Source organism: Echinops telfairi, unplaced genomic scaffold (genome assembly GCF_000313985.2).
Source record: "Echinops telfairi isolate 266 unplaced genomic scaffold, ASM31398v2 ScPeMD7_25;HRSCAF=90, whole genome shotgun sequence".
Lineage (NCBI taxonomy): Eukaryota > Metazoa > Chordata > Mammalia > Afrosoricida > Tenrecidae > Echinops > Echinops telfairi.
Window position 1 is genome coordinate 24908664 of NW_022103922.1, and position 13385 is coordinate 24922048.

Below are 13385 nucleotides of genomic sequence, written 5' to 3' on the forward strand. Positions count from 1 at the left end.
CGGTGGCCGCTGGCCCCGGGCCAGAGGAGGCCGGAAATCTGCCCGGCTGAGGCGTGTCTTGTCTCCTGCGGTGGAGCTGCCCCCAGGGCCTGCGATCTCCAGGCCGGCCGCGCGCACAATGGCCCCAGGAGCGCGTGGCTGCTCTGCGCTTGGGGCCGCGCTGGGAAAGGCGGCTGCCTTCAAAGCTGGGTGCTGACTAATGCCAGGGCGCTTCCGTGCAGGCCTGGGCACTGCAGCTACCAGGCCTCGCCCCGCGCTCAGCGGAACCACCGGTGGTTCCCTTGCTCTTCCGCAAGGCAATCTCAAAGCCAAAAAAAAAAAAAAAAAGGTGAGTTCAGCGATCAAACTCTAGGGCAAGTTAGAACCGACAGGCTTAACACACCCCTGCACTTGATAAAAGCATTCAACACAATTGAGCTGAGCACCTGCCATGAGGCCCTCAGTGGGAACACAGAGCTCTAAGAATATATCTGCAATCCCAACCATTGAGCAGCTTTGTAAAGTATTTGGGACTCCATAGAAGTAAGGTTATACTCCAGCAGTTTGGTTGGTTCACAAGCCCTTTTAAACTGAAAATGTGGGCATTCCTTCCAACAAAGGGCTTGGCAAGGATTTGGAGGATGGGTCAGGACTGGGCAGTGTTTCCTTCTTTATGAACTGAACCCACTACTGAACAATAAAAACATAATAAGGTATTCTATATTCTCTGAATGGTACAGCCCCATGTTTTTGTTTTTAATCATATCTGTTGCATTTTCCCCCCATCAGATTGTTTTCCATTTATTTTTACCTGCATGTGTTGGACCAATATTTTGATACGTGGGTTACCAACTAGTAAGAATCCCTGGTGGTGGTGTGGTTTGGTGTTTGGCTGCTAACTACAAGGCTGAAGGATCAAACCCACCAGCAGTGCTATGAGGAGAAAAATAAGATGAAGCTGTGTGCATCTCTAAAGATTTAATCCTGGAAACTCAAGGAGCAGTTTTGTTCTCCTTTGCTGAATAGCTGTAAATCTCAAATATATTCAAAGGCAAAGGGTGGGTAACAGGATATAACCGGTAAAAGATACCATCTTAAGACAATCATAAACTACTCTGGTTCTATTTAAGAATGGGAGCTTATGAACAGGAGGGGAAAAAAAGCTAAATAAGAAAACATGAAAAGCTCAAAATGGTCTTTCTTGATAATGTATTCATTATCCTTTCAGAGGTTGTCCATTTGTACACAATGGGACATCCCCTCACAGAAGAGTCACAAGGAAGGATGAGTCAACCAGGGTACAGTATAGCACTGATGAAACACAATATTCCTTTGGTTCCATAAGGCTTCCTCACCCCCCATTATTATGACCCCAGTGCTGCCTTTCATTGTGGACTGGACTGGAGCATGTACACAGGTACAGATAAGAGCTCAGGACACTCGGAATCTAGGAACAAGAATGGGAGTAGTGATAACAGGAGGGTAAGGAGAAGGTGGGGATGGGAGTAAGGGGGAACTGATTGCAGTGATGAACACATAATCATACACACCCCTGGCCCCATGGGGGAAGGAAGACAGCAGTCAAGTGTAAGATGAAAATAATCGTTTATAATTTTTCAAAGGGTAATGAGGGTTGGGGCAGAAAAAAAGCTGATACCAAGGGCTCAATAGAAAGTAAGTGTTTAGAAAATAATGATGGCATCACGTACAAATAAGCCTGATAGAATTGATGTATGGATTGTTATGAGTTGTAAGACCCCCCCAATAAAATAATCTTTTAATAATAAAAAGGTTGTTAAAGAGAATGAGTAAGAATTCTCCATCAATGAACTTACTATATTATAAATAAAATACGGTAATGATCCACTTTTACACTTTGTTTCACAGTCCCCAAGGCCATTCTCCAATCTCCATCGTAACAGTTCCATAAGGAAGGTTAGCAAGTGTAGAGTTACTGTGGTAATAATGGTGGGAATGATGCAGAGCCAGTTAGGGTTTCCTTCTGTTGTGCCCTGGTTAGTTACACAGCTCTTGATGGCAGCAACATTCCTTTCAAACTCATTGTTTTAAGCAAGATGCCTTTTTATAAGCAGCCTAAGGAGTTCCTGTATGGTATAAACAGTTTACTATTAGGCTACTAACTAAATGGTTGGTGGTTTGAACGCACTTAGAGGCACTTTGGAATAAAGCCTGATGATCTGCTTCCAAAAATTCACACCCATCAAGGCCCCATGGCAGTAGTTCTCAACCTTCCTAATACCTCGAACCTTTAATACACTTTCTCATGTGGTGACTGCCCAACCATAAAATTATTTTCATTGCTACTTCATAACTAATTTTGCTACTGTTGTGAATCAGGCGACCCCTGTGAAAGGGTCATTCAATCCCCAAAGGGGTTTGTGACCCACAGGTTGAGAACCACTGCCCTATGGGGTGCAGACCAACTTTGAAACACGGGGTTACCAGGAGTCAGATCACACTGAGTCAGAATCCACTCAGCAGCAACTGATTCTATTCTAGTGCAGCCACTTCCCCACTGAGATAGTTTTATTGTGCCAACCTGGCCAGTAAACACATGAGGTTAATTGAAGGGCAGAGAGATAAATGGCTCTGTGAGCCTCGCCTTTCTAGTTCTAGGGTCTCATGCTTTGTGGTGATCGGACAAGGGTGCAGCTGCCTTAGCCAGCTCCCTGATTCAGCTGGCAAGACTGGCTTCCTTCAAGACATCCCCAAGCAGAAGCCACATGGACCGACCCCGATGCAGCCCTGGGTGCTGGAGCAGTCCTGTGGAGACCCCTGCCAGTGCTGAGATGCTTACACATTCACTGATTCAACTTTCCTCCTGCAGTGGGCGTCATTGCCTGTGTTTTGTGAGGTGGAAGAGGACTTTGTGGATTGGCATCAGACATATGGGCTAATGTTGGACTTGTGGGCTTGGGCAGCAGTGGGTGTTTTCTTGATGTGCACTTTCCCTTTATATGAAACTCTCTTATGCATATGAGTTTCTGTGGATCTGTTTCTCTAATGTACCCAGACGAGCACACCCACAATCTCAGTTCATATTCCCTGATTGTTAATACTTTGAATCTCATGTAAAAACAAAACAAGCTCTCTTCCTATCTATCGTGAACTAAAAATCACAAACAGCTAAGGTTAAAATAACTGCTATTTCATGTGTCAATATTTGTGTAAATACTGTAGTTGGTAAAAGCCGTATTGGCAAATTAAAGTGGCATTTGTTATTTCTTATTAGCCACGTTTAAATGACAGCTATTGGCTTCCTTATCCATTTCTTCCTATCGCCCAAACGAGTTTCTTTACATCATGTTGTTAGTCACCACCAGTGATCTCCACTCTGTGTACAATGGCGACCCTGCATACAACAGAAGAAAACACACCTTCGTGCTGTGCCAGGCTGCGTGGAAGTATGCTTCCAGGTGCTTGTCTGAGAAAAATGTTGTTAGGTGCCATCGACTCCGTTCGACCCATTGCGGCCTTTTGAACGACAGAACAAACAATGCTTGAGAAAAATATCCTACAATATAATTTGTTTCCTATACCTCATCTGTTTCTATGGTTCTTTTATTGTCATGCTTAATTGATACTCATTTTCCCATTTGAAATATTTCCTATGACATGATTCATTTAAAAACAAAGCAAAAACAGTAGCCAGCAGGTTGATTTCCAACTCACGATGTCTCCACGTGTTAAAGAGTAGAACTATGTCCCAGAGGGTGTACATCCTGGAAACCCGATGGAAGTAGACCACCTTTGTTTAGCGACCGGACTTAGCCTATACCTTCCATTGAGATCAGCCACCCAGCATTATATTTCTCTCCATTGAGCCTCTCCTTAAAACATTCTAGATCACCTCATCCAATGTATTTTGGAAAATGACATTGCATTTAAGTATTGTAAACATAGTCTCCTCATTTGTAAAATGGGAATGAAATACTATGTCTCCCTCATGGGATTCTTGTGAAAAGCTGTATGCTTCAATAATATGGAGACGATGCCTTCCACCTTCACAACAGAAACGAGCCTCATACATCGTGGTGCTCAAGGCCTCTTTCCATTAGGGCACAGGAGTCGGACGTGCTCTACTCTCCAGTCTTACCCATGTGGACATGAGAAGGCCCTCCCAAGACATTTCTGAATGCTCTGCCGGGTTCAAAGGTTCATGCACTGTCCACACAGAACTCAAACAATACAATATAAATACCTGTTACATTTGGTGATCTGTTGTCAATTTCAGACTTATGAGTGAAAGGGTGGAGTTTAGCCTGTCAATCAGGTCACAGCTTGATGACCTCATTTGGAGGCGTTAAGGAGATAAATAGCTCTTTGGAGGCAGGACACAGACTCACTCCCTGGGAGCCACATGGAGCTATGCTAGAGCCCTGGAGCTAGAGGAGCCACATGGAGACCCCTGCCAAGGTTGAGATGCTTACCCCACCACTCGATCCATAAGACCTTTTATACACTGGCCTGTGGTCTTGCTGCATTTGGTGTCATTGCATGTGTTCCGTGAGTCTGAAGAGGACTTTATAGATTGGTATCAGACACATGGGCTAATATCAGACTTATGGACTTGACCTGGACTGGGCTGGGATGTTTTCTCAATATTCAACTGCTCTTGTATATAAAATGCTTTCTTCTATACATATGAGTATCTATAAATTTGTCTCACTAGTCAACCCAGACTAACACAACAGGTTTACAATTTAGCATCAGCCTCTTATCCACGCTGTCTATTGACTTCTGCCCTGTTAGAAAACTCTGTTAGCTCTGCTAATAAGGGTTCAAAGGGCACTCCACCATAACTATCAATCCAAAAGAGCTCCAATCTAATGCCATGGGCCAGCAAACCTAGCTCTCCCAGGTAAGTACTGGGAGCAAAACCCACACAACAAGCAAGCTTCCCTGAAGGCGCTCTCACTAGATGGGCCAAGAAGCCCCTGTAGTCTGTGCTTCTGCTTTGGATCTGTTGCTGTTGGTCTCTGCTACTGTGGAATCACAGCTCTTTGTCTTCTGGATCTAGGAGCTCCAGCACTCAGAGAGCCCTAGCGAGATGGAAAAATTGGCCAATCCCCCTTTTAGAGTTCCAAGATTTTAGAATCCAAATTAACTCCATTAGTAATTACTAACAAATGAATCATCTAACACTGTTGGCATCTTCCTCTGCCTTTCTTATTTAGACCCTTTAGGAAGTTGTTTGGTGGGAGTTACAAAGTTTAAAGCTAGAAGAGCTATCATATTAAGTAATTTACTGTATCACATTATATCTTAAAATAGAGTCAGAACTCAAAGAGTACTTAATAATCCTAGGTATTATTGTTACTATTTTTTGTTTTTATTTTATGAGGTAAACATTTATTGAATGAGTTCCTATGATGAGCCAACACTATTTAAAATCCTTATTTAAGTTATTTGCCTTAGAAGTCATGCCAAATTTAATATGTAGCCCCTTTGAGGATATGATTCTTATTTCTTGATGTTTCTCATGAAGTGTTTGAGTTTAAAAATCCATATTTTGTAAGCCCCTTGTGTTGGAGAGTTTTGTTAATCACATTCTGAGTTTGAGGTTGTTAATAATCTCTCTAAAGGCCCAGCTGAACATGGTTTATTTTCTGGGAACAGATTTATTAGGGCTATGAAGAGCATGTATTGATGCTTGGTAGCATGACTATCTCTTTATTGGAATAATTACTAGAGAGTTTGGAATTGGGGATATTGATTGCATTTATTTAGTCTTTTGATATGGACAAAAATATTAAAAGCCATCAAACACTAGCACTGCCCCTTGACAGCATCATTTTAATTCTAGCTAGAGGGAAAATTGTGACATAAATAAAAGCAGAGTGACTTATCCATCTTAATTAGGGGACTTTCTGCAGTGGGGCAATCCCCTCCTGTGTTCAAAGACTATGAAGACACATGAGTCGGACTAGAGAGAGAGGACGAGTGCATTAGCAAAAAGCAATGCAGTCAAGAGCAAGAGGTACTTTGCCAAATAATTGTTCAACATTGACTTTTCAAGGTGGGAAATGCCTTTATTAGTTTTAAATTTTCATTGTTTCATGCTGTGCATTTGTGGGTTAATCTCACTCTTCAGTAGTCTGAATCCGGGCTGTCCTTTAGGCACAGATAGCTATTAAGATATTGAATTAAAATTTAAAAATTAAAAGTTCTTTTGTTGCTCTCACTGCCTTGTTCACTAGTTAACTTGTGCTCTAACCTCAAAGTTCAGTAGTTCCATGTACCTTTTTATTGAACAGCTCAGTTATAGAGGGTCTTCGTTATTATGAAAAAAGTCTATTGGACAATATTGGGTCAATTCACATAGCCCACCAACTTGACCTTTAGATTTATCCAAGTACCACAGTCTTTGCCTCTTCAGGGATATCGCTTGCATTTCCTTTTCCATTATCATTCAAGAGAGTCAAGGCCCCTTTCATCACAGTTCCCCTTGTGAAAGCACATTCTTATGAATAGGAGTTTCTGCAGTTAGGGTATATTCTGCATCAAGCTGAGGTGAGCATCTCCATCTGTGGGAAATTCTTACTATCTCTAGTTCTTTGGAAACGCTTTCACTTGGGATATGTAAGGGTGGGAGGAAACACTATTAAGCTCGTCCAAGAAACTCATACTGCAACTTCCGCTTGGATCATATTCTGCCCTCACATGTGAGTCCAGTTCCAGCACCAGTTCTTTGAGGAAAGTCCCACCTTTCTTGGAACAAGGTGGGTTGCTGTTGTTGCTGGGTGTTGGTGAAGTCATTCCAACTCATTGTGACCTTGCGCGAGAGCACAGTTGCTCCAAAGGGTTTTCTAGGTTGTAACCTTTATGGAAACAGATCACCAGATTGTTCCCCTATGATCTGATAGGGAGGGCAAATAAGACATTGGTCCCAGTGAAAGCTGCAGGTTCATCTATGTAATATTTACTGAAATTCTATTAAGAGCCACCTACTGAGTAGGTCCCAGCTATTCAAGGATAAATCAAATAGATATGGTCACGGCTTTCATGGTTGTTAGGTGCCATCGAGTCAGCTTTGACCCATAGCAACCCTATACACAGCAGAGTGAAACACTACCTGGATCTGACAATATGCATGTAAGATGAAGTTTTGCCACCTGTGTTAGGCAGGGTTCTCTAGAGAAATGAAACCAGGGCACTTATGATTTTAAATATATATAAGAGGCTAAGTGTACAGTGAACCCTTGCCACTTCGCGCTTCAACTTCCGCAGCTTCACTCTATCGCGGTTTTTGCGTAACAGCACATGCTCTGTCATTACTGCCACTGATTGGCTCATACTATACACGCTTGATGCCATAAATAATATAATAAATAATAAATGATAATTGTAACATCCAAAATGTTTTACTGTATTTTCCCTTTTTCGTTTAATAAATTGGGTAATACGAGTGTAATGGTGACTAAAGGGTGTTTTTTCATGTCCTCTATGCTCTAACTACGAAAATATTTGATTTACAAATAAGGAATCCTACTTCGCGGAATTTCATTTATCACGGTAGGGTCTAGAACCGATTAACCATGATAAACGAGGGTTCACTGTATATAGTGAGAAGGAATATAGGAGCTAAATAGTCCACACAGTACTACAGAGGTGTAAGTTGAATATTCTGGAAGTCCTTCAATTCATGTGTGCTGTCCGGGTCCAAGGTCAAGGAAGCAGACAGCAGAGTCCTCCCTAGGGCAAGGCACGGAGAGTCTGCCCACAGGCAACAAGCAGACAGTAGCTTGGGAGCTTAGTGAAGCAGGCTGGGATGGAATATGAATGCAAGCAATGCAAAGAGACAGAATCCACCAGCCTCAAGATCAAGTGATGTATGCACCATCAGCGTGCTGAAGCAGGTACCCAAGGAGCCTCAAGCTCCAGCAACATGATCCACAGGCTACATGGCCCACAGGTAGTGTAGCTCACAACTTGAGGCAGAGAACTAGCTACAACAGCAGCACAAATGCTCTGATCACCAGATAGCAAGAGAGACAGGGATGGGCACGGCAGAGCCATTTCTCTCTTTGCCCTCCAAACAAACTGCAACCTGATTAATCCCGTATCTTCCTATTTGGCCAGGTTGGCACAATAAACCTAACTATCACACCATCCTTGCCTCTAAGGAGCACTCTGGTCTTACTTCTTCCAATACAGATTGGTTTGGCCTTTTAGCAGTCCATGGTACTTCCAAATATTCTTCTCCAGTATCACAATTAAAACACATCTGTTCTTCTTTGGTCTTTCTTATTCAATTTCTAACTTTCACATGCATATGATGCAATGGAGAATACCATTGCTTGGGGCCAGGTGCACCTTAGTCCTCAAAGTAACATCCTTACTCTTCAAGACTCTAAAGAGGCCTTGTGGAGCAGATTTACCTTATGCAGCATGTCTTTTGATGTCTTGACTGCTGCTTCCATGAGAACTGATTATGGATCCAAGTAAGACGAAATCCTTGACAACCTCAACCTTTCCTCGGACTCTGCTCCCGCCTACAGAGGAAGAAGCCATTGAAAACCTTTTGCTCTCATTGGGTGTCAAGTTTTTGTTTTTGTTTTAAATCTTTTTCACAAGAAATGTAAACTGTATGTCTCTCAAGCAAAACATGGAATGCCAGTAAGAAAGCCTCTCTCTCCCTCTCTCCTTGTTCTGATTTTGAAATCTCAGATTTTGTGTTAGTTATGCAGTGCTGCTATGACAAAATTATCACAAGTGGATAGTTTTAACAGACAAAAGTCTATTCTTTCACAGTTTCAGACACTAGAAGCCTAAATTCAGAGTGCTGGAAGGCTGTCTCTCTATGTGAACTCCGAGCAAAGACATTTGTTTCCTTTTAGCATCTGTGGGCTTGACATTTCTTGGAGATCTCCATGAGCTTTGGTTGTCGACCATTCTCTGTATCTAGAAGCTTCACTGTGCAGGGACCACTCCTGGTTTTCTGTTTGGTGGTCCTAGGTCCCTTTCCTTTCTGTTCAGTTCTCTCTCTTTTCATCTCTTGTGAAATAGATAAAAGGAGTGACAAGACAAACTTCAAGAAAGCCACCCTTTCATGGACCAGGGATGTGACCAGATTAAAAGTATTGCATCCCACCCTGAATTCTCTTATTCATTAGTCACATCAGATCACATACTGGGGGCACATTACATAGCTGTTATATTGCGTAACAACTAAACCACTGAGAATCGTGGTTCAGTCAAGCTGACACACATTTTGGGGGCATACAACCCAATTCATGGCACATTTTATCTGTGCCATTATCTGAAATCATCTTGCTTTCATGCCATCAATGCAATACTAAAAGATGCAAAATATGTAAAGCACATAGTACATGGCTGGAATTTGATATGCGTTCCCATTACAATTGTAAAGTGAAATTCTAAACTCTCAGGTTATGCTGGTCTCATCAGTACTTTATTTTTCTCTGTGTTTTCCCTAGTCATGTCATTCAATCAAGACTTTAGCTGTTTTCTCTATGGATGGCTTATGGGTAGAATTCCACTTCCCATCCCAGAGGCCTGGATTTAGTTCCTGGCCAATGCACTTTATATGCAGCCACTAGTCATCTATCAGGGGAGGCTTTTGTGCTGCTATAAAGCTCAATGGGTCAGTGGAGCTCCAGACTGAAGCAAACTAGGACAAACATGCCTGTGAAGGCTACTTCCACATATTGCCAATAAAAACTGCAAGGATCGCAACTGGTAGCATAGTGGATTACGTGCTGGACTGCTCACCACAAGGCTAACAGTTCGAAACAACTAGCTGCTCTGGGGGAGAAGGATGAAGCTTTCTATTCCTGTAAAGATTTACAGTCTTGGAGCAGTTTTCTACTTTGTCCTATCCGATCACCACGATTCAAAATCGACTGAATGGGAGTAAGTTTGTTCTGGGATCACAGCTGTTTGATCCACATTGGATCTTAGGGATCGCACAGGATTGAGCAGTATTTCATTCCATTATGCAAGATGTGGCCATGAGTCAGGGGTAAAATTCATGGCAGCTAAAAGCAACAAAAATTTTCAAATTGACATTTCTGCGCACAAGTTCCACTGAGCTCCAGCTTCATATGTCAATGCTCATTTAACACATGTCCTTGCTTATCTCGTAGTCAGCTTTAGCAGTGTTTTCAGACTAAAACCCAATGTACTGTCTGTCCCCCTCCCCAAATCCGTACCACCAAATATCTGGCTGTTTCAGCCAGCTGTCTGCATTGAGTCCTCCTTGTCCCCCTCCCCCCCGAGTGTCATCTCATCTCAAGTCTCCTACTCGTCCTCCCCTGAATCTTGAATTAGCTCACGAACGATCACATGAGACATTTGAATGCATTTTAAAATCGCTTATTGTTTTTCAATAGGCAGAATAGAGTAGAAACAAAATATAAAGACATTGATAAATGCCTTTTTATGCAACTATAAGTCACATCCATGTATCTGCATCTGTTCAGAACATGCGATAATAATAGAAACATTTTTCCTTGTTTATATGGCTTGAATTACCTTAACAAGAGCCTCTGGGTGGCAAAATTGGTTAAGTTCACAAGGTCTGGCCAAAAGTTTGACCCCACAAGCCTACCCAGAGGTTCCTCCGAAGACAGATCTGGTGATCAGATAAGGAAGGACCCCAGCCTTGAGACACCTAGTGCAGGCCTGCTCTGCCTGCGGGGTTGCCTCGAGTCAGAATTCACTCCAAGGCAAACAACAACTGCAATCTTAACAAGTAGAGGATAAATTGCTGGTCGTTTGCTTCCTTGTATTTGCTTGCTACCAAGAGATAGACAACAATTTGGCAAGCTCTAGGGTATAACATCCGCGATGATCCAATGAGTGAGATGAGATGGCAGCATCCCAACCGCCAGCCCTGGTCTCAAAGCGAGCTCGGCAACCTTTTGTTTGTCAAGCTTGAAATACACACGCTCCCCTTCTTCCAGAGATCAACAAACACCAAACAAAAGCCAAATCTTTTCTAAAATCTGCTTAAGCGTCTCAGATCGGAACTGTCAGCTGAGCCTCCTGTTGCTTAGAGATTTAGCGGTTTCAGGGGAGAGTCCAAGAGGAGGGACGCTGTACGCTTTCATAGCTCTGACTTGGAAAAAAAATTCTCTCAGCCACCTCACAAGCCAGAGTCTCTGTCTCGAGATGAGACAAAGGGGTGTCAGAACAGAGCTATTCCTCAGAATATGACTTCAGGGAAAAGACTATCCATATTTAGAACAAACATAATTGAAGTCCATAGCAGGCAGACCAGGCGAGGCATTCTATATGCTAACAGAGATAACAGGGCTCAATGGGGAGTTTCTGCCAGTGCAAATGTGCTAGGCATACTGTTCAAGAGAATGTGCAGTTTTGCTGGATTGTTGGCTTATGAGACATTTTTTTCGTGGTTATCATTTCAGGCTCTTCATTTCTAGTTAGTAAGCACGGGGCACGACTGTGTGGGAAAGAGAAAGATCGTTCATGGCGTCAACTAGGCTTGAGAGCTCTGTGCCTCCCACTCGGGGATGCTCAGGCAAGTCTAGCCAAGTCTGGGCCAGGTTTGGATGTAACCTACAGGTGAGGTGTCCTCTGCATGGTCAGATGCATCGAGGGACTTTCATACACTCTCATAAGTATTAATGATGGTTTGTATTTCAGGAAATCGATAATGGGCGTGTTGCTAAGCAAGGTGGGCACTGCAGGAGCAGATCCCTCTAGCCAGGGAAAAATTTACCTCTTCTATCAATGAGGATAGGTTTCCTGATAATATAGTGGTTAAGTAGCGCTCAGCTTCTTTTCCAGAAGTCAGTCATTTGGACCCTTCAAGCAGCTCTGCGGGAGAAAGATGTGGCAATCATTTCCCCTAAAGATTGACAGGCTGAGCAAGCGTAGGCGCAGCTCTACTCTGTTCTATAGGATCCCTCATATGAGTTGGAATCAGCTCAACAGCATTGTGCTTTCCATGACTGTTTTCTTTGAACTCCACCTTGCTGAGGCTTAAGCGCAGTAATGTACGTGTGCACTGGAATTCATTGCAGTATGTACTTACTTTTGCCTTTGTTTTATTTGCCATTTTAGCATATGCAAATATTCAGAAAGTATAATAAAATGATATAAAATATGTTACTAAATATTTTGTTAAAATATAAACATAATTTTAGAAAAATGGGAATAGGAAAGCAAGTATGATTCTTATGAAATTAGCCAAATTATTGGGAATTTTGGGAAATTTTATTTGGCTGTAATGAGCATTTCCTTATCAACCAGAACCCACATTAAAAAATATCATAGGGGGAGGGTAGAGTGGAAACCCAAAGCCCATCTGTAGATAATTAGACATCCCATCACAAAGGATCACGAGGAAGAGACGAACCAGTCATGGTGCAGTACAGCCCCAATGAATCATATAACTTTCCTCTAGCTCTTTAATGCTTCCTTCCCCTAGTATCATGATCCCAATTCTACCTTACCAATCTGGCTAGATCAGAGGGTGTACACTGGTACAGATAAGAGCTCGCAACACAGGAAATCCAGGGCAGATAAATCCCTCAGGACCAATAGTCGCAATACCAGGAGGATAGGGTGAAGGAGGGGGAAAAGGCGGACCCGATCACAATGATGGACATATAACAGCCGCCTCCCCACCCACCTTAGGGGATGAACAACAGAAAAGTGGGTGAAGGGAGACAGCAGTCGGTGTAAGACATGAAAAAATAATGATTTATACATTATCAAGGGTTCATGAGGGAGGGAGGGGGAGGGGGGAAATGAGCTGATACCAAGGGTTCAAGTAGAAAGAAAATGTTTTGAAAGTGATAATGGCAACAAATGTACTAATGTGCTTAACACAATAGATGGATATATGGATTGTGATAAGAGCTGTAAAAGCCCCCAAATAGATGATTTAAAAACAAACCATGGCTAATATTTCGCATGTTGCACAATCACCATTACTGTCCTTTCACAATTCATTCCACTCTCATTAATAAAAACTCAGTGCCCCCAAAGCAATGACGGCTTCTTTGCTCCTCCCTCCTTCCCTCCCTCCCTCCTCATCACAACTTGTGAATTTTGGTCTTGACATATTAGCTTTTGTCACATAAGTGAGATCAGATAATATGTGTAGTACTAGTCATAATAGCCCAAACCAGGAAACAACCAAAATGCTCATCCACAGATGAATGACTAGACAAAATGTAGCACGTACATACTCAGTCCTAAGGAAAAATGAAATCTTATGACTCTCCACAACATAGATGAACCTTGACACCATGGTGCGGAATGAAACGTCAGTCACACACACAAACATACATAGTACAGTGAACCCTTGTTTATCGCGGTTAATCGGTTCTAGACCCTACCGTGATAAATGAAATTCCGCGAAGTAGGATTCCTTATTTGTAAATCAAATA

General features: G+C 42.5%; 1 protein-coding gene across 1 annotated transcript in view; it reads right to left on the reverse strand.

The window, feature by feature from the left end:
* TUSC1 (tumor suppressor candidate 1) overlaps positions 1-13246 on the reverse strand; it is a 14728-nt gene extending 1482 nt beyond the window's left edge. The window contains exons 1-2 of the mRNA XM_004712411.3: positions 13185-13246; positions 32-301 (exon numbers count right to left, since the gene is read on the reverse strand). Of these exons, the coding sequence (XP_004712468.2) occupies positions 32-301; positions 13185-13246 (332 nt within the window). The remainder of the gene's footprint in view (positions 1-31; positions 302-13184) is intronic.
* Positions 13247-13385: the final 139 nt, after the last annotated feature.